This window comes from Mirounga angustirostris, unplaced genomic scaffold (genome assembly GCF_029215605.1).
Source record: "Mirounga angustirostris isolate CCGP_5_RB_7025 unplaced genomic scaffold, mMirAng1.0.hap1 SCAF_3, whole genome shotgun sequence".
Classification (NCBI taxonomy): domain Eukaryota; kingdom Metazoa; phylum Chordata; class Mammalia; order Carnivora; family Phocidae; genus Mirounga; species Mirounga angustirostris.
Window position 1 is genome coordinate 172,661,076 of NW_026991711.1, and position 22,912 is coordinate 172,683,987.

Below are 22,912 nucleotides of genomic sequence, written 5' to 3' on the forward strand. Positions count from 1 at the left end.
AGATTTTGGGAAAGTTCTATGAGACTGCTTCTTCACATGGGATGAGAAAAGCCAATTTACATCTCGTTAAAAAGGATTTGGGTTTAGTCGAAGAACTGCTTATATGCGTGTTGTTACACAACGTGTGTGTGAATTTGTTCTTTTGATACATGGCTTTTTAAATATCTATTGAGTAATCTAAGTCACTGGTGAAGGCCTTTCGCCACTGATGACCCAGAACACACATCCAGCCCTCCCTGCCTCTTACCTGTGGATGGTTGGATTAGCACTACCAGCCAGGTAGCAGGACAAAGGGAAGACTATTTGATATGCCACCGTACTCCAAATTTACTGTACCTATAAAGTTGAAAAAACATTGAACAAGAAAAAAAAAAAGAATTTAGCCTTTCTGGCTAACCATCCAGGGCATTACTAATAAAACCATAAACTATGAAAATGCCCCACCTATTTAGTAAAAATGAAAGGAAGTTGCTACTTTCCAGACCTCAACAATATCAATTAGACTTAGCTTTGAATAAACTCTATGGTATCACAGTTTTTAAACTTAAAGTGACAGGAAAGTATTAAGATTTAATATTTTCACATTCTCTTAGCTGACTTCTGAAAATAAATATGACTTGATATCTTATTTTGACAGATTTCTATTTGTTTTGGCTTTTGCACATATTTGTTTTATAACTTTTATTCCATTTTACTTTGGCACTTTTTAAAGTACACTTATTTAATATTCTTTATTGGTGAGAACAACTATGAGTTGACTCTTCCTAAAGATAATGATGAAACTATTAATATACTAAAGTGATATCTGTCATAATAATGAGGAGCTGTTAAATGGATCTAAAGCCATTATTCTTAGGTTATAGCTGTATATACTTCTAGCTAAATGTCCTGGTTTCTTCTCTTGCTCTGTCCTTTCTCATTTTCCACATAGCTACTAGAGAGAGCTTTTAGATACTTATCAACCACATACCATTCTCCTACTTAAAACCATTCGATGATCTTAGGATAAATTTTAGTCTTCTTGTCTCAGTTTATGGGGCCCTACATCATCTGGTCCTTGTCTTTCTACTGTTCCTCATCCATCCTCAACACAGTCCTCCTTGCCTGCTCTCTGCAGTCACTCTGACCTTCCTTCTAGTCCATTGACTACATCAGCTCCTTTCAGCCATAGTGCTTTTGCACATTCAGTCACCACCTGCCCCTAAATCATCCTAAAGATGCTTCTTCCTTCTTGCCATTCTGACTTCAGCTTCTTGCCATTCTGATGTCACATCTTCAATGAGGACTCCCCTAACCACCTCATCAAAAATAACATTCCCCCCACAAATCATTGCCATATCACTTTGTTAGGTTTTTCTTATAGATGAATTATTTTGTTCAGTTATTTTATTGTTACTGTTTGTTTCCCTCCATTCACATGTAAATGAGTGAAGTGATGTGGGTGATGCCCCTGTTTTGCATACTGCATCATAGGCTTTTGATACATATTTGTTGAAATAATGAAAAAAAGTTGCACATTAGAGTTCTTTGTAAATCCTGAAGCATATCCAATTATAAGATGCAATTATTAGCTGAGTAACAATGAGACAAGTCTTTTATATATATTTGTCCTGGTAAGCTCGATAAAAACACGTGTGAGTGTGTGCTGTCCTAAAGGATAAGTAGATGAGCAGTCACCCAAAGTTTATGGGGCACACATTTTGATACTGATTCCTTTTCAAACTACTGTGCATCTTCTGCGATGGAGATAATTAGAGTCTATGAACTGAAGTGAAGGAAACATTTACAATGCTGAATAACCTAAAGTGAAGACAGGGGTATCTAATTAGTCTTTCTTGTGACAATCTTTTTTTGGATTAATATTCTTCTCTTTGAAAAGTCTAACAGTGGTGCTTATGTCACCGACTCTACTGATAATTAATAGTGTTCGCCATACACCTACCCATATTCCTTCCAAAATATTCTTGTGTAACGCCACTGCTGGAAAGAACAATTTCAGTTAGAGAGGAGAGCTTTTGAAGTATATATCATGTGGTCTATTATAAGGAATGTGTCCTATTATAAAAGAAAAATCTCCCCTAGAACATAATAGTTTATGTAACTTGCCTGGGCTATTGTTTAACAAAACATTTTATAGATACTTCATCAGAACATGACTTGATGAAGAAGCAGGACTAGCATTCATCCACATTTTTCTTTTTTTAAATCCCTAAGCTGTTTTCCTGTACTATTTCCACTCTAGTCACAAGCTTATTAACTTGGGAATGAGGTGACAGGGCCTTTGTCTTCGAGTCTTGTAATTATAATTAATAGTAAGTTAAAGGGAAGCAAAAAGCTTATATTCAAAGTTTAAAGTAAAATGACTTTGTGGCACTTAGGGCAGGTGCCAGGAAGATACTAAGTAAGAGCTCATTATTTTTATTAATTAGAACTTCAGGAAGACAACTTTGAGAAACAAAGTCATTTTATGGTTACAAGAGGGACACCTATGTGTGGACAGAGCTTGGGTAGAGGAACTGTGTTGTTCTTATCTGAGGATGCCTAGGGCCTAGCAGAGGCTTTCCCAGATGGCCCACAACTACTTTGTGCCAGTTGTATACATGAAGACAGAGATAGGAGTCAGTGTATAATACTGTCTACTGTTTCCCTCAATGAATTTCTAAAAGTCATATCATGAAATAAACAACCACAAAAACATCATTATGTTTACTTGTGAAAGTATTATGTGTGGGGGCTGCATTTTCGCAGGATGATTTATCATCAAATAAAGCCCAGCAGTGGCCAATGTCTGTCAAAGCCACATGGAAACATCATTTCTCTCTAAGTATCTACAATTTTAAGTACTAAATTAACTACCCATGTTCTTTAAAAGAAGCATTATGGTTTATAGAAATTAGCTACATGAAGGGCTGGGTTACAATGAAGTGCAATAGTGTTGAATAATAATTGCTAACTTTCATGGCGAGCCGACCATGTTCAGATATTGTTTCAGCCACTTTACATATATCAGCTTATTTTATCCTCACAACACCTCTATGAATGAGGTTTATGATTCCCTCCTTTTCACAAATATGGAAACTGGGACTGAGAGTTTATACAATGTAATTAGCTACTGAGGACTTTGTAGGTCAATATTCAAATCTAGGCACGCTGGCCTCGGGGACTCTGTCTATGCTGTGATAGTGTTCACTGAGTGTTCATTACTTGCCTACCACTGTTCTAAGTCCTGTACATGTATTTACTTATTTAATTCTCAGAAAAATCTATGAGGTTAGTACTATATTCTTCCCATTCTTCAAATGAGGAAGCTGAGGAAAAGGCTAGTGAAGTGACTTATCTGAGGATGCCTAGCAAATAAACACTGGAGCAAGAGTTCAAACTCACATCTTACTCTGGAGCCTACACTCTTAAACACTAGGCTACTTCATTCATGCCATGCAAATGGCTTTACATCAGGAGTAGGCAAACAAGGGCCCAAAAGTCAAATCTGGCCCACCACCTGGTTTTGTAAATAAAGTTTTATTGGAACACAGCCTTACTTTTTCATTTATGTTTTGTTTATTGCTGCTTTCATTCTACAATGGCAGAGTCGAGTAGTTATGGCAGAGACCATATGGTTCATAAGCCTAAAACATTTACTGTCTGGCCCTTTATAGAAAAAGTTGTCCAACTTCTGCTTTAGATCTTTCTCAATCATCTTTCATTCATCCCCCACCACTCTGAACCTAGTCAGTGCCCAATTTCCAGAAAATAACAAGTGACAGTAATTAAAGCCTTTCAAACATCATTAGAAAAGTGACCAAAGAAAAAAATCAGTTCCACAGAAACTTCAAGGTGCATTTCAATAAATCCTTTAGACAGAAATAAGACAACATTAGGGTTGGTTTCTGCCCCTGTTGTCGTTAAAAAAAAAAAGAAAGAAAGAAAAGGCAGTTGAGGTTCTGAGCTCACTCTTCTGAGAGACATGGCTTCTGTAGACAGTCTGCTCATATTCATGTCCTCACTCTGCCACTTCCTGGCTTCATGATCTTGAGCAGATCACTTAACCTGTATGTGTGCCATTTCCTGATCTGCAAGATGGAATTAATTGTAGACCTAACTCCTAGGGGCATTGTGACCATTAAATGAGTTAGTGTTTGTAATTTTGTTATCAGGAACTGACTCCTATAGAGTGTTCATTATTTCTCCTGTTGTTCAACTTCTTCAAAAGACTGATTGAGAGATAAGCAGAATGATAAAAATTGAATATACTGGGGAAATTCTCAATGAATTAAAAGCCAATGGAACCAATGCTTACTAAATATCCTTCTACGTTTTTCTTTACAAAGTGCGATATGAAAATAGGTGAATAAAAACTCAGTGCCCTCTGACAGCTTGAAGTACAAGTCTCATAATAGTAGCACAAGAGAATAAGATATTTAATAAAGATCTTATTAAGTGCAACATATAATACGTCAGCACAGAAGCCTAATGCAGACAGGACTGTTAGAGAATGCTACTCACCTGATTTCCCCTACAGCACCAGAGCATTTTAGTTTTAAATGGTAGGGTCCACTAAAGCCTTTAAGACATTCACATGTCAAGTGTACCCAGTTCTGATATATACACTGACAGTTCCTAGATGTGTTCTTTAACTCAGTGTTAATAGTAACTAAATGACTTAACCATTCATGGGAAATGATAATATCACCAATTTCTGTAATAAGAATTGTTGATGTTTAAAATACAAACATATAAATAATAAACTATGAAAGACTAATACTAAGTAGAAGTCGCTAAAATCATGAACCCCCAAATCATGAGACTATCCTAAGTTCAAAGTCAGCCTCCATCCATTACTAAATGTGAACTTGAACAACTTATATAATATCTCAACCTCTGTTTACTTAGTCATAAAATAACGAAACTTACAGCACCAACGTCCGTCACTCAGTCAGATACTTGACAAGCATTTATGGAATAACTGCTACGCATGTGCCAGCCACTGTTGGGCCTGAGTATACAGCAAGTACACAACAAACAAACAGGCTTAACCCACTGCCCTCCTGAGCTTTTATTCCACATGTGATAAGTAAACACTTAGTACAAATTCTGGTGCATATTCAGTTTTCAAACAGTGCTAGATATCGTTACTGTTAACTGAAGAGGAAGAGGAGGAAGATTTCAGACACCAGTGCCCCACTGTGGAGTTGGTAATAACACTGAACTTAAGTATCTTGGAAATATTTCTGGTCTGTGGCCCTTAACTTGGGTTCCCAATCTTGATCTTCCACACAGAGTGATCTGAGTTGTGATTTGCCAGTCTTGATTGGGGGTCTTTATTACTAGGACCCACTCTTTGCTGATATACTTATTCAGTGACTAATTCAATAACAAGTATTGATTGATTGTTATGAAAACATTCTCATCTATATATGCTGGGTATATTTCTGTTCACTTAAAGACCATTTCATTGATGGGAATTCCTGGGTGGCTTGGTTGGTTACGTGATTGACTCTTGGTTTTGGCTCAGGTCATGATCTCAGGGTCCTGGGATCTAGCCCTGTGTTAGGCTCTGTGTTCAGCATGGAGTCTGCTTCCCCTTTCCCTCTCCATCTGCCCCTCCCTCCGCTTATGTACTCTCTCTCTCTCTCTCTCATATACATAAATATATATTTTTAAAAAGACCATTTCATGGATGAGGTAAAAAAATTCCATTAAAAGATGGAATATCTGTGCTTGATCAAAATTTGTCCAGAATGATTAGAAGAAAACTAATTTGTATATGAGATTAAAAAAAAAAAAAAAAAGAATCATTGTTAGAAAAGGTTTATATGAGCAAAGAAACCAGAGACTGTGATGAGTAAGATCAGACCTTACAAAGTGAAAGTAAACGTTACAGGTGGTTTGGAGGAGGCCCCAAATAGAAGGGATCAGAAGGAGTCTGGAAAAACACTTTCGAAACTGAAAAACACTCAAAACTGATTAACTACCAATGAGGTTGTGTTTATATTTTTTCCTTAACTTCTACAAATAACTCCCCTCACAAAAGTCATTTTAGAAACTTATCTTTCAAAGTCCGTAAAGACATCAATGATTTTACTTATCTTACTTAAAGAGGGTAATTTATCATATAGTCAAGTGTGCACGTGTCTGCCAGGAAAGCTTCGAGTCAACATATATCATACTCAGTAGCTTCAAGGATTTGGTTTGCCTTCTTATGTGTGTTTGAATATAGAATTCATTTCAATCTGACATTTTTTACCTCTCATCATATTTTTCTTCTAATTAAGTTCTATAAATGTATCCTGAACCACATTTGAGCTGTAATAAATTCCTTTCCTGAATTGGCCTTCTGAAGGTCACAAACCAACATTGTGATGAATTGCAAAATGACTAATTTCCCTTTTGTGTTTATTTTGAGCAGCGGAATGCTAGGGAAAAATGAGGCAGTATTTCACTAGAAAGAAGGTCCTGCTTGTAGTGATTACATGCCTGTAAATTGAGTATTTCCAACAGTGACTGACCCCAGCAGATTTCCAAAACTGTAGAGGTCTAATGCAAGGACATAATTTTACAGCCCTAAATTTTGGGATTTAATGGTATTACTGGAAGGGATCTATAATGAGGAAAGTTTTGCTCTCATGTAAGCCCTGGAGTTAACGATGTAGGTGTGGACTGAGGAGACCATGATGTCATTGGGAAATTGATTTCCTAAATTCTGTATTGCAGAAGAAAGGAACAAGGCCATTCATAGAATGGACAGCAGGAAAAATGTGTAATTTTTATTTTTTAAGTCATTATTTGTTTTACTTCACTATATAGGCAAGTAAATGCATTATGTCTTTGATATGAGATGGCTATGTTGAAATTGAACAATTTGTTGGTAATATATAGGTTGGTATTTTAATAGGTGCTTAACATTGGGCACATTTGTTTCTAATACATTGTAAAACATAGATGAAACTCTATATAAATAAGATTAAAGCATTGCCATAGATAAAATATCAGGCATTAACCTTGTAGACTCTTGATTTTAGAATGGTTTAACTCCAATATTGAAATAGCCACAATGATCATAGCCCAGTTCAAATAACACTGCTTAATGTGTTAATCATTAATTTTACATACTTCTTTCTCATTTCCCTCTATGCCTTTATAGAGTGGGAATTGCCCTGTGCATCCTGAATTCATTACCGTAATTTGTGTACTGTGCATTGACTGAAGCCAATTTAAGTGGTGTATTAGCTTAGAATTTGAGCTTCTTCACTTTGTGTAGATAGTGGGCCATGGAGTTAATGTTTCATTTATAGTATTTGTTATGGAGCTATGATAATGTGGTTATGATTCATGATCTTTTCCTGGATAATGCCTGATTTAAGATACACTGTAGTCTGGAAAGAATCTCGATTTTCTATAATAAGCATGGCTACTGGTCCAAATATCCTAACACCAAATTATCATTGACATAAATTTTCCTCTGTAAAAAGAAAATCAGAATTATTGTTTTCAAGTCAGGATTAAGATATTCACCTAAACCAATCATCTTATTTTGCAAATGAGGAATCTGAGATCCAGTGACGTTTGTTGGATTGATGGTGATCAGAAACCTGTAAGCATTAGAGCTATAGCCAGGACATAGAACTTGGCTCTTCTGATTCCCGAGCCAACACTGCGAGCGGTCCTGCCTTGCTGAGACGAGATAACCACTATCATTTCATTTATTCAAAATGTGGAACCATTTGCTCTTATCTCCCCATAACACTCTTTTCTTGTCTCTCCCTCTGCAGCATCATCATGCACCCCCACAAAGACATCCTAGTCACCTGTGGGGAGGACCGCCTCTGGAAGTTGGTGGGCCTCCCCAAAGGCAACGTGCTTCTCACAGGATTTGGCCACACCGACTGGCTTTCCAACTGCTGCTTCCATCCCAGGTCAGTACGCACAACTCCCTGAACCTACCTACTCTTTCTAGGAATACACTTATTTACTCTTTTTTGTCACTCTACTGGCTTTTTTTTTTTTAACCACTTTATTGAAGTATGAATGACATACAAAAAATTGTGCAAAGTTAATGCATGAAACTTGGTAAGTTTGAAGATAAGTATACATCCTTAAACCACCGCTACAATCTATGCCATAAACATACCTATCATCCCCAAAAGTTTCCTCCCACCCACATTATTATTATTATTTATTATAAAATACTTAATATAACAACTACCCTCTTAGAAATTTTTAAGTATACAATACAATATTATTGACTGTATGTTATATAATAGATCTCTAGGACTTAGTCATCTTGTATAATACTTTGCTGGCTTTGATGACACTTTTCTCTCTGGAACCCCAAACCCTCCACTGAATTTGGAGACATGTATATAAATGCTTTTTTTGGCTTTCATTATATTGACTTTAGATTGACTGCTTTTGATATTTGGAACATTTGGAACACATTTAACAAAAGTAGTAAGTATCCCAGGACAAGCACTATTAATGTTCCTTGCACACACAAACTCTGTCAAGGCCCATGGATTTCTAGTCAAGAATACATGCCAGTGTTTTCTTTGCTTCTGTTAATCTTGCAGGTTTTCCTCTTAGAATTAAGTTATCTACCAAAAAGAATCAGAAGGCCGTGATCAATTTCTTTAAAAAATTTAATGACACTCAAGATATTAAAGAGAACAAAGCAAAAGTAAAAGCATCGAACCCTGTAATTGCAGAATTCACTATATTTTGGTACCCAGAGGCCAAGGGCACAGAAGTAAAGACATTGTTAAACACATAGATAATGTTACTTCTAGTGGCAGAAAGCTCTGCCCACACTTGTTCCTGGGGGCAACTCCTACCCCCAATCCTGATTGTATTCTCTTGTTCATCGTTACATTTAACATTTGTAAATGCTCTTGCATCTGGCTCTAACACTCTCTGATGTAGGTACTCTTGGAGACTCAGTTCTTGGTACAATTTCTAAATCATTCCATTGGGAAATTTTGTTCTTAGGAGGACTCTATTGATTTATTTTCATGTTTTCCCAAAATTCCCTTTCTTTTTAAACTATCTTTGTCTTATCAAATGCCAGTGAAATTAGATTGAAATAAAAATAAACTAAATTGTTCAGAAATTTGTGAGTTACTGAGAAAAGTGAGCTGATTTATTTTAATTTTTGAAATGTTCCTCAAAGTGTAATTTATTTTTGGTACTAGGTGTGTGAACCTAATTTTTAAACATTTCATATCTGGTATATAGATAAACAGATTCACACCACTCCTCACCCCTTAGGAACATAAAGCCCGTCTTGCTAGCAGAGACAACGCAATTAGTAGTATAGTCTATCACTTTTGTAGCTGCTGGGCATGCTAACCAGATTTCCATAATACCCTGTTACCATGGCAGCCAGTGATTCAGAGATTTTCTCATTAGTGCTTGACCAGCACAAGGTCCTTTTAATAGATCTTCCTGTTTTCCCACTCAATTACTGAAATTAAAATGAGGTGAAATACATCATTATTCACTCATAATATGAATTTACACTCAGTACTTTCTTTGGCAGAATTGTAGTAAAATGCAGCTACACTATTTTTTTTTTTTTCCTAGTGCATAGGGTAAAAATAATGAGAAACAAATACATTTAACCTTAAATGTTTTTAAGTGAGAGAGAGTGAATAGCAAATGTTCTTTTTGTAGAATTAATGAAAAATAATAAGTGATTATTAGAAACAACAAGAAAACAATCTCTTTTATATTTGGGATAGAAATCAATTCATAAAAAGTTTGTATTTGAAGGCTCAAAAAATTTTATAATGCGAATCAACACTGAAGGCCATATGCACATAATATATGTATAATATATGTATATATAGTATATATACATATATAATGTATATGTTTTAAAATTTGTTGAAATTTATACCTTTTGAAATTCAGATTTGTGACATTTGATTTTTATTATGGTTTGGGTAATTTGATCAGTAAAAAAATAGTTTATTGTTGAAGGTAATATTTTTTCTATTTCTCTATATACCCATCTATAATTAAAAAAAATAAGCACAAAATAAATTTGATTCAAATAGGGTACTTCAATATTTAGTTGGATCTTTGACTAGTGAATGCAATTATAGTCTTTCTCAGAGCCCATCTGTGTGATCAGCTTGATTCTGCTCCCTTGGAAGAGGCTCAGAGTGGACACACTATATACTGACACATACCTGATCCCTGTGCTCTTCACATAGGATAAGAAACTTGTACATTTTCTTTATTTAATTTTTAATTGTAGTTCCTAGCTGCAACTAGGAACTGTAACTTATGTAACTTCCAATTGGATGTCTTCCTGATTACTAAGACATTCAGTGCAGTGTCTCTTCTTCCACAGTGACATAACCCAAATTTCTTTTGGGGGTCAATCCTATGTGATATGACAGTGGTATACCCTGACTTACCCAAATTAGCCTTTGTTGTCCTATTTCTTTTGCCATAGTAGACCTCTTCAATGCATAAACAATAAAAACAACAGTCATAGTAATATTAATATCAGGCAAAGAAGGATTGACAGATGAAAAAATAAAATGAGAAGATGACTTCTCACTTGAGGATTTGGATAATACAAGGTGGAAATATATAAAACAAAAGATCTGGTAAATATAGGAAGATTCTGACAAAACTATAGTCATCAGAGTCAAATATTATCTCAGTTTTTAATCTGTCAAGTAAACAAAATTACAATGAAACTAGAGGAAGTACTAAACCAGTAAGTGTATTTAGTAGTATATATTGAACTTTTTACTTTATGAAGAGAAAATATAGATTCTTTGAAATCATTTATTGTTGGTTTTTTTTAAACATATAAATCTTACACCAAAAATTTAGTGTAAATAAGTCCTTCAGAATAGAAATTATACAATCTGTAATTTGTAAACAAGATTTAATAATAAAAGAAAATCAATAACTAAAATAAAATAAAACCTTCATTATTAAAAAGTAAATAAATGAATATTGAGTCACAGAGGGACTGTGAACTGTTACTACCTAGTTGGTAAACAGTCACTACCACAATACTTACCAAATGTATGAGATGTAACCAAAGCTGTAGTCAGAGTAAAATTCATAGCTTTCAATGCTTTAGTATTGAACACACACCAAAAAAAAAAAAAAAAAAAGAAAAGAAATGAATTATATATTCAAATTAAAAAATACTACTGGTCAACAAAATGTAGAAAAGCAAAAGAATGAATAAATGAAAATAGAAATTAAATTAGAATAAAAAGTGTGAATATGTATTAATCTAAAAGATTTTTTGAGAAAAAATGGTAAAATAAGAAACTATAATAATATAAGTAGATACCTCAAAAAAACTACTGGAAAAATAAAAGTGAGGAAACAGAAATATAAACCTTAGTGATTTGGGAGGAGTTAAAGCCACAGAGATAAAATATAGGTACATTTTGTATATGTGTATATATACATGTTTGGAACTTTTGATAAAATAATAATTTCTATAAAAGTAAACATTACCAACACTGAATCAATGGAATGTAAACCGAGAATAGATTAATAACAATGGAAAAAAAAAAAAAGAACAGTTCTGGAAGTTCTACCTTGCATTCCCATGTTGAGAGTTCTATTTGTTGAGTTTTTAAAACTTTATTTTTTAAAAAATCAATTAATTTTAAGGTTCAAGAAATTCTTTGTAGACAAGGAAAATAAGGAAATTTTATTGGTTTTTAAAATATAGCAAATACATAACTCTAAACTGAACAAATGCAGTCCCCCCATAACTATAGGCCCATTTCACAATTATAGATGCAAAACTTTTAAAGAAAAAGTAGAAAATGGAATTCAGTCATATGTTTAAAAAAAGCAATATATAATGACCAAATAAGATTTATATTTGAAAAGTGTGGAAAACATAAGTGATTCAACTCGGGACATTTTAGTACAAGTCATAATAGTAGATAAATATTGAAAAGTACTTTAAAACGGTTGGATAAAAATCTAGCATCTGTACTTAAGGCACACATGTTTGCAAATAATGTTAAGCCTCATGTGTTGGAATTGGCAAGGAGAATAGATTTTGGAACAGCTGGGAAACTAAGAAAATCTGGTGGGTGAATGTAAAATCTGGATGCCATGGTGTTAGATCAAAAGAGGAATGGGTGCTTACAGGTAATAGGGCAAAGTGGGGAACATAAAACCAAACAGTCAAAAATACCTAAAATACCTAAAATCAACATAGGAGCAAGTCCTGTCCAGGCTCTCACGTATCTGTGCAAGCTTAGTTACTTGTTGGTGTTTATTCTCAATAAATGTTAGCCACATATTTTTCTTTCCTTTAATGATAATGATTATTTTTTATTAAAACAGTTTGAACACTGGCATTTTCTAACATATTTGTAACTCACAAAAGAAAATGTATATGGAAAACTTTTAATTATAAGCATTGGACCAATATTATACAGACTATATAACTGATGGCATTTAAAAACTTTTGTCACAAAGGGCCAGTCTCCCAAAGGCTGTATTGTTTCAAAATAATACTATACACACACTGATCATTACCATCAGTTGTTTACAGTAGAATTGATTTTGTTTGCATCTAAGTTTCTTAGTTCCTTAGCAGGATTTGTGTATCAAGACAATTTTTAGGAATGACATGGGTAACTAATCACTGGAGAACTGGCTATTATTACATATTTACCACCAGATGGCAATCATACATTGGTAAGGTAAAGCACCCTTTGCATTTACAGGGTAGACTAAGGAACTAGCTGTGAAAGAGATTCATCAGCTACTGAAAATGGTGAATGAGTGGAGCAATGCAGAGGATGTGCATTGGCATTGCCTTTGCACTGTTGAAAGAGTGAAATGTACAATGCCACAAAGTAGAAACTAAGCATACTTTAGTGCAGGGTAGACGTCCGACTCTAAATCACTGACACATGCAATCAGCTTCAGGTTGCCCATGTTAGAATCCTAGTTTCACCTTTGCTAGTCCTGTCAGTTTTCTCATCTGTGAAATGGGCATAATAATAATACTTACTTTGTAGGTTGATGATGAAGGCTAAATGGTATAGTATATTAAAAACACAAATACTATTGCCTGATGCATATATGCTCAATAAATTGTTATTTGTTATTCATTTCTTTCATGTATTTTGAGAACTTAGAGATAACTCAAAACTTTTTATAAAGCTGGTAGCCTTAAACACAATGGGATGAGAAAGGAAGAGTATGTGCTGTGATGTCTGGGTCTCACCAAGCCCCATTAGAAAAACACTATCAAACCATATTTCATTTTGTCTGAAGTTCTTACCAAGTTAAACATCAAAATAGTTATAAATTTAAAAATAAACATAATGTGAAAAGATGTATGTATATCTACTCTTAGCTCTTAGAAAACATAAATGTTTTTTAAAACTTATACCAATAAACTTACCATATTTTGTTTTTAAAGAAGAGAGAAAGAATTCTTCATATTTCATATGTTTTTTAGGTTTCAGATTATGTTTTAGGATGAAAATTTCTTTTGACTAGAAACACCAAAAACAAAAGCTTTTTAAAATAGTTTTTTTTTTTAGTTTGTTTTTTTGAGGAATGTAAAGCATATAGTGTTTGACCTATATCCACAGGCATTTTTTTATTATTGTTGGTCTATTTAGACTAGCTTTGGGCAACTGAAACACAGAATTGCATATCAATCTCCAGGTTAATATTAATAGATCAATAAAATACACACTATGCTACCTTAATAATATACTATTCACTCTTTTTCCAAACCAAGGAACTATACCAATGACAGTGAGGTACTTTTGAGGCAAATACAATGTCCAGTTCTCTAATGCTTAGGGTTACATTTTCTTTTGTAAAATGAAGCTTATTACGTGAAACAGCATGTATCTTCCCAAATATCTCTATAAAATGAAAGTATTTGGGATTAGTGATTTAAACAATTTCAGAGTGCTGCATTTTTTTCCTGAGTTCATTGCCTGAGGCAGAAATAGACCTGACAGCATCCTGTTAAACATAACTTCTACCCTTATAAGCTGATTTATGAATTGTGAATAAATAGGCCTCTACAAAATCCCTCATACTCTCTCTTCCCTGTACAAGCTATCTATTTGTGTATTTATATGGTGCCTAAAACCATAGTGTGAAAGCTCCTTGACAAGTATATCATTTAGTTATAAAAAAAAACAAACAGGAGCATGAATAACCTTTTTTATCTGCTGGAAACATGGAGTCAAGAGTTCAAATTTCAAAGCATAATGAAGAAGTCAATGTACAATTTCCATAAGATTGTAATGTCCTCCTTCTTCCTGAGCTTTAGAGGTAGATACTTTGATCATCTGGAAACCTCAGTAGATTTTTACCAAGATGATTTTGAGATATACCTGTTAAATGATAATGGTCTACTTTATATTCTTTGAAGAGGTATATATTATTCTTTCCTTCTTAATATAGTAAGTCATCTTTGTATGAAGGAGATAAGCTTTAGAAGTAATAGCACACTTACTTAATTTTTTTTTGTTTAATTTTAAAGTAATATGTGATCACCATAGAGAAAAATGTTAAGAAAATAAGTATTTGATGAAAACCTGACATTTAAAGTAATATGGAAAGTTTGAAAATCAGATTTCCTCCTCGCCAGGGTTTGTCATAGTTGCTGTTTGTTGTTGTTATTTGTGTTTCTTAGTGTCTTTCCTGAAATAATTCAATAAAGTATATGTTCTTTGTTGTGTGTGGCCACAGAAGTCTGCTTATCTAGATATGATTGGAAAGGTCCTGGTTAAATGCCTTGAATCAGTAAGTCATTGAGTCTTTGGCAAGGAGCTCTGTATGCATGTTGGGACACATCCTTAACACTGTGGAAGTTTACAGAGTGCCTTAGCCTTTGCTTCCCACTTGCACAAGCCCTCAAGGTCAGCCAGAGGTGAGAGATTAGATTCTCCTCAAGTCTTTTCTAGGTTCTGATGCACCTCTCCAAATGCATGTATCCTTTGATATTCCTAGGAATATGGCAGTATTTCAAAGTGCCTATGGACATTTAATTCTTCTGCTTTTCTGTTTAAGAATTTTGGTCAACCTCTTGTTTGATTAACATTTACTGCTGCCTCTGGCAGCTGCAATATTAAACACATACTGCTAATTGTTTGCTATAAATGCCCTGGCAAATAATCTATTCATACAGAGTAGGTTCTGATTCAGGTCAAATAAAAACAAGCTCTGCATATAGGTATTTCCAGGGGGCTTCTAGAAAGTACAAATAGTGACATTTATCTGAGAATGGGGCTTTGTGATCTCCAAACTTGTTCTGCACCTCTAGTTGCTGGAACCATGGCTGGTTTCATAGCCACCGTGATTGTGAGGCAGTTGATTTTCAAAGCTACTGCAGAGCTGGGGAGAGAGGAATGGGAATGGGGCAGTTTTTCTCCAATAAATGTTCCTCGGATGGGTGCAGACCTTTGGTTAAACTCTAAAAAAAAAAAAAAAAAAAAAAAAAAAAATTGTCGCAATTTTTGCCAGTGTTCTCTCTGCTTTTATGGAGGAGGAAATTTTTGAAGGTTCTTATTCTGCCATTCTAGAAGTGCTTCCCCTTATGACTGGGCTTTGAGTGAAATTTATTCTCATGGTAATATTATTCAGAGAAAATTTGATATTTTACGGGTTCATGACAAATGAAGAATATTAGGCTTGGGGTTCTTTTGATAAGATGATCTCATTAATAATGAGTGGTATGTGTGCATGTATGTATGTGTATGTGACACTGGAAGGAACCCATCTTTTTGATACTTTGACTTCAGTCCACTGAAACTTATTTCAGAATTCCAGAATTAGAAAATAATACATTTGTGTTATTTTCTGCCACTAACTTTGAGGTAATATGTTATAGCACAGATAACAAAAAAACTAATACACAGGTCTTGCACTAGTATTGTTAAATCGATTCCTAAGTATTTTATTCATTTTGATGCTATTGTAAATAAAATTGCTTTCTTAATTTTCAGATTGTTAAGTGTTAAGGTCTAAAAATGCAGTTGATTTTAGTGTATTCATCTTGTATCAATATGCAACCTCATTTATTAGTTTTAAAATTTTGGTAGAATTCTTTGCGTTTTCTATACATGTTATCTTCACATATTATCTGCAAAGATAATTTTCCTTTTCCAATATAGATGCCTTTTATTTATTTATTTTTCTTATCTAATTGTTCAGCTAAAACCTCCAGAACAATATTGAATGGACATAGCAAGAGCAGAGGTCCTTTTCTTATTGCTGATCTTAGGGGGAAAGTGTTCTGTCTTTTTACCATTAAATGTGATGTTAACTGTGGATCTTTTGTGGATGCATTTATCAGGTTTAGGGCATTCCCTTTTATTCTCAATTCTGTGAGTGTGTTTATTGTGAGAGGGTATTGGGTTTTATTAAGTAACTTTTCTGCAACTATTGAAATGATCATGTAGTCTTTATCTGACTGTTTTTTATTAACTGATTTTTGTTTGCTGAACCACTTTGCATTCCTTAAAAAAATGCTATTTGGTCATGATATGTAACCCTTTCACACGTTGCTGGATTCAGTTTGCTAGTATTTTGTTGAAGATATTTGCATCTACATTCATAACAGATAGAGGTTATAGTTTTCTCATGATGTCTTTGTCTGGTTTGGAAATCAGAACAATATTGGCCTCACAGAGTAAGTTGGGAAGCGTTCCCTCTCCCTGTATTTTTTGGAAGAGTTTGTGAAGGATCGGTATTAATTCTTTAAAGATTTGGCAAAATTTGTCAGTGAAGCCAGCTTGTCCTGAGCTTTTCTTTGTGGACGGGTTTTGAACACTAATTCAATTTGAGGAACTTGTCCATTTCATCTAGGTTATTGAATTTGTGCCACATTGTTGCCATATTTGTTGCCATATTTATTGCCATGTTGTTCATAGTTTCCCAAATAATCTTTTTAGCTCTGTAATTTTGGTAGTAATGCCCTTTCTTTCATTCTTGATTGTAATAATTGGATTCTTCTCTCCTTTTTGTTGATCAGTCTAGCTAAAGATTTGTCGATTTTATTGCTCTTCTCAAAGAACCAACTTTTATTGTTGATTTCCTATATATTTTTCTCTATTTCCTCTGTTTCCACTCTAAGATTTATTCTTTCCTTCTGCTCTATTTGGATTTCTTTTGTTCCTTTTCAGTTTCTTAATGTGGAAGTTTAGGTATCATTTGAGATCTTTATTCTTTTATAATGTACTATTTATATTTATGAATTACCTTCTAAGCAATGCTATGGGGACCATTTCATAAGTTTTAGTATGTTATGTTTTTGTTTTCATTCACAGAAAAGTATTTTCTCATTTTTCTTATAAAATTTCCTCTTTGAGCCATTGGCCCATTAGTAGTATGCTATTTGATTTCCACTTATTTGTGAATTTCCTAAATTTCCTTCTGTCATTGTTTTCTATTTTAATTCCATTGTAGTTAAAGAACATACTTTGTATGATTTAATTCCTTTAAATTTACTGAGGCTTTTTAAATTCACTAACATGTTATCCTGAAGAATGTTTGATGTGCATGTGGGAAGAATGTATATTCTGATTTTGCTGTGTAGAGTCTTCGATAGATGTCTGTTAGGTCTAATGGGCTTACACTGTTAAGTTTTATATTCCTCTGTTGCTCTTCTAATTATTCTATCATTAAAATTAAGGAATTGAAGTCCCCAAATGTTATTGTTGAATTGTCTATTTCTTCCATTAACTCTGTCACTTTTGCTTCATGTATTTTGGGTCTTGTATTAGTTTTTTTTATTGTTGCTGCAACAAATTACCACAAACATAAAAATTCAACAAACGTAACACAAACAACGCAAGTTTATCATATAGTTCTGGAGATCAGAAATCAGAAATGGGTCTCACTGGGCTTACCTGGATTGGAAAATGCTGCAGCCACACTGGAAAAACAGTGTGACGCTTCTTTAAAATGTTAAATATGCAATTACCATATGACCAAGCACTTCCACTCATAGGTGTATACCCAAGAAAATTAAAAGCATATGTCCACACAAAATCTTCTATGCAAATGCTTATATAGCAGCATTATTCATGATAACCAAAAAATGGAAATAATCCAAATGCCCATCAACTGATGAACAGATAAAGAAAATGTGTTATATCCAGAAAGTGGAATATTTTTTCAGCAATAAAAAGCTATGACGTACTGATACATGCTGCAACATGAATGAATGTTGAAAACATTATGAGTGCTTAGCAGGAACTGGGAAGAGGAAAGAATGAGGAGTAAACTAATGGATATGGGTTTTCTTTGGGGTGTGGTAGAAATATTCTCAGATGAGGACACCTGGGTGGCTCAGTTGGCTAAGCGCCTGCCTCTGGGGCTCAGGTCATGACCCCAGAGTCCTGGGATCAAGCCCCACGAAGGGGTTTCCTGCTCAGTGGGGAGTCTGCTTCTCCCTCTGCCTCTGCCCCTCTCCACTGCTTGTGCTCTCTCTCGCTCACTCTCTCTTGAATAAATAAATAAAATCATTAAAAAAAATTCTCAGATGAAATAGTGGTGATGGTTATACAACTCTGTAAATATAATTCAAACCATTGAATTTACCCTATAAATTGGTGAATTTTATGATATATGAATTATATCTCAATAAAGCTCTATTTTAATTAAAAAAAACAATTATAGGTATATGTACAAATGACATTTATCAAAACCCTGACCTGGTGGTATGATAGGCAGATATAGAGTCACTTTTATTAAATTTTAAAGGGCTTAACATATATCCTTCTTATAAAAGTTAATCATTTCTATTTAAAAAAATATTTTAATAAAAGTAATGCTACACATTTTGTAATTTTAAATTGATACTTAATATTTTGAACAACATTCTAGACATAGAATAAAAATGAAATAATTTTTGTGTACAATCCTCACCCAAACAGATGTCCAGTTTAATCTCTGCAATAAATACATACACACACACACACTCACAGACACACACACATGTTCTACCTTATGTATAAACTACATTAGATATAGAACTACAGGTATATTAAATTAGAACGTATATGTAATATTCTATTTGTACCAATTCATACTCCCTTCAGTAGTATATGAATACCTATTCTTGCCAAGTCTGAATTTTAATTTTTTTTCAAACTCTTGGATGTCTAGTGAGTATGATATTGTCACTAAAAACTGAAATTATTAGTGAAACTAATCTTTTCTTGTAGATTAGCTGTTTGCATTTCTTCTTTTGTGAATAACTTCCTTAACATTTTTTTTATTTTTAAAAATTCTGTTCCTTTATAAGAACCCTTTACTTGTTAAATATAACCATTTTATATTATGTAATACATAAAGATCTCCCCACACTTAGTCTTCAAATAAATTTTTGCTTATGCAGTTTTTTGTTTGATAAATATCTTTCTCTATGGTTTGTTGTTGTTCTTGTTTGATACTAAATCTTTCCAAAAGTTTATGATGTAGCATTATTTACCAATCAGTTATTCTTATGGCTCTGTCTTTGCCCTAATGCATGTAAAAGCCTTCACCTTACCATTTATTCTCCTGTTTAATGATTCTTGCTTTCTTAAATTTCACTGTTTAAACTACTTATTTTATTCTTAATGTAACAAAGGGACATAACTATTTTTATTTCCATTAAGAAACAACATGAGAGGCGCCTGCGTGGCTCAGTTGGTTAAGCGACTGCCTTCGGCTCAGGTCATGATCCTGGAGTCCCAGGATCGAGTCCCATATCGGGCTCCCTGCTCAGCAGGGAGTCTGCTTCTCCCTCTGACCCTCCCCCCTCTCATGCTCTCTCTATCTCATTCTCTCTCTCAAATAAATAAATAAAATCTAAAAAAAAAAGAAACAACATGAGCTGTAGGTTTGAATCAAACTTCTTTTTTATTGTTTATCTTTATGGCAGAGACTTCTTTTGGTATCAGATGCTTAAACAACTCTATGGTCCATTGATGATATTGTTTACCGGTGGTACCATTATGCCAACATTTTCAAGATATTCTTTTTTTTTTTTTTTTCACATCTTTGTGATTATTGGATTTTCTTCAAGCTTTGACCCATAGTACTTCTTAATTCAATGACTCATTTTGTTGTTTTGTTTTGTTTTGTTTTGTTTTGTTTTTGTTGTTTTTGAAGTAGGCTCCATGCCTGTGACACTCCAGCATGGGGCTTGAACTCACAACCCTGAGATCAAGACCTGAGCTGAGATCAAGAACCGGATGCTTAACTGACTGAGCCACCCAGGTGCCCCAATTCAATGACTCTTTCATTTTTAATGAAAAATGTTGACTCTAATCTTTGTGTCTAATTCAAGGCATTTTTATTCATATTTTTAATAGTTATTTCTTATGATTCTCTTTTTGCTCTTTGTTTCTGACATTGCTCCTATATTCTATTTGATTTCTCAAGTCTGTCATCTGTTTTTATCAACTTCATCTAATTTATCCCTTCACCGTTCTCTCAGGGGTGAAGTTAAAAAATATTTATATATATTTTTACCTTGAACTTATTTTGTTTGTAGCTCCCTTGTAGATTTTAATTTGATAATTATGATTTTCATTACTCTATGGAAGAGACCTGTAATTATGGTTCTTTTACTTGTCTGTAAACAATTAAGTACAGTACATGTAACTCAGTTTAGGGTTGATCTTCATATTCTGCTGAAGGTAGCAGGGGCCTCTGCTACCTTCTTCTTTCTCCAGGTCTCTAATTTATCTCCATATCTGTCACCTGCCACTGCCAGTGTTGGGGTCCACCCTCAAAGAGCTTAAATTGGGCCAGTATGAAAATACCTTATTTTACTGCCAAAGAGCTGTCATTGCAGGCAATCCTGCTGTTTCTACTACACATCAAGGTTTGATTATAATCTGACTTGTTGCATGGCAGGCAAATATTCACTTTCACATATATAATATATTTGGGTCATGGATTCATACTCAACAGGCTTGACAGAACACAGGAATTTGCATCCACCTTTTTCCCCCCTCACTTGGGATATAAGAGTGAGATAGCTCAAAAGGCACGTTCTTGGTGCAGCCACTCTGAGCTCCACCTTGAGTCTTCAACTAGTTGCTGATGCATATTCAGGAAACTGACACTTGCCCTCTCTGACCAATCTCAGAAGCTGCCACAGTCTCTTATGAAACACTTCCGGATAGATGAGCCACAGATGGTACTTATCCAGTTAACAGACATTTGAATACATGGAACCCATACATTCAACTTAACAAAATACATATTCAACATATGTAGGAATTATTTCTAGTTTCTAATTTCTTCCTTCAGTGGAGTTTATCATCCCCTGTATTTCATTTTTATAAATGTAACATCCCCTAATACATTACATGATCCTCATTTTGGATTTTTCCTACCTTACTTTCTCTAACTTCATAGATGCTAAGTTGTTTGGTGCTCAGTGGTCTTGAACATTTGGAAAACAGGATTCAGTAGTTTTCTAATTGTTTTCTTCCTTTTTTGTTAGTGAATAGATTTTAGAGAGTGTTACTTTCTTTGATTCTTTACAATTATCCCATTCTTCTGACTTTTAGGATCATTTCAAAGATCTTATGGTTTAAAGAAAAAAAGATGAAGAAGAAATAACTCAATAGGAAACTAGTCTAAGTATGCTGACTATCCACTTATTTTTATATGCCCCTTCCAGAAAGAAGCCTTAAGGCTTTCTGTTTCTCTTAAACATTTGCTAAAAAGGAATGCCTACTTCTGAGATTTTATGACCCATTCAGATCTAGAGGGAGCTCCCACTGGGTATTCTGCTTATAATTTATACACTTGTTCCAGAAAAACATCCCTTGCTGCAATGACCTTTTGTGTATTATGACAACTAGTCTATAAATTCCTCTCTCCTCTGAAGAGGTATTAGTGGGGTTTTCTAGGCTTTTTTTTTTTTTCTAAGTACTTCTTAATGTTGTTGTTCTTTTATGGATGGGAAACTGCAAACCAGACTATTATGCATTCTTCCAAACAATTTGGCATGCAGTATATTTAGCAAATATTTTTTTAAATCTTGGGCATTTGATGACATTTCCAAGTCTTCCAACTTAGAGCGTGTTGTTCTTAATTTTCATTATTTCCTGGTCATTCTTATAAACTCAGGGTGGGGAAAGTTAGAAGCCTGATCCATGTCATCATCTTAACTCAGAAGCCCATATTTATTTTTAATAGATGATTAAAATTGACCTTTGAGGTCATTTTTATTCCTGAGTTTTTATATAAGCAAATTTTGCCCTGAGACTATTTTTGTAAGCAAGAAGTTTCTCAGGTCAAATAGATGCTGTCAAAATAATGACTCCAAGAACTGTTAAATGTCATTAGAAACTAACATTTTGCCTCTAGTTAAACCAAAAATCATTCAACTGTATCTAAGCTGTAAAGAAATATTAGCTTGTATGACCTAACCTCGCTGATTGATGGCCTGATTAAATTACAGAGGAAACCTTGGCAGGTTACTGCAGTCTTTAGAAAATTTTGTTGCTTCACAAATATCAGTAGAGCTCATAGTTGTCACCTCAGAAATGCATTATAATATAAATGAAAGCATTCTAATTGATAGGATCTAACACCTTGAAAGGCAACATAAGCCCTCAGGTCAAGAGTTGTCATTCTGCATCTACAATGCGCTTTGATGTAAATGTGCAGTGGGGCTGCGTCCATATGGGCAAACTGGCCCATGGCATGACTATTCTATTTATTTTCAGCTCTCTTTAAAAACTATATCAAATGCTCAGCACAATCATAGAATAACCATAGCCATTATAAAGGCAGTGACATGACTGTAGCAGGTTTTCATACTTAAGTATTGTTACTGATAAATTGTAATGTAAGCAATATGAAAGTCTTAGTGATATATTAAATATACTCCTATTTTAATTTGGTTGGCATCCTTGTTAGAGAG

At 34.1% G+C, this 22,912-nt stretch overlaps 1 protein-coding gene across 1 annotated transcript in view; it reads left to right on the plus strand.

Annotated features, from left to right (window-relative positions):
- Positions 1-22,912, plus strand: part of SPAG16 (sperm associated antigen 16) — a 943,524-nt gene that overhangs the window by 441,608 nt on the left and 479,004 nt on the right. The window contains exon 11 of the mRNA XM_064587011.1: positions 7,770-7,913. Within this exon, the coding sequence (XP_064443081.1) occupies positions 7,770-7,913 (144 nt within the window). The remainder of the gene's footprint in view (positions 1-7,769; positions 7,914-22,912) is intronic.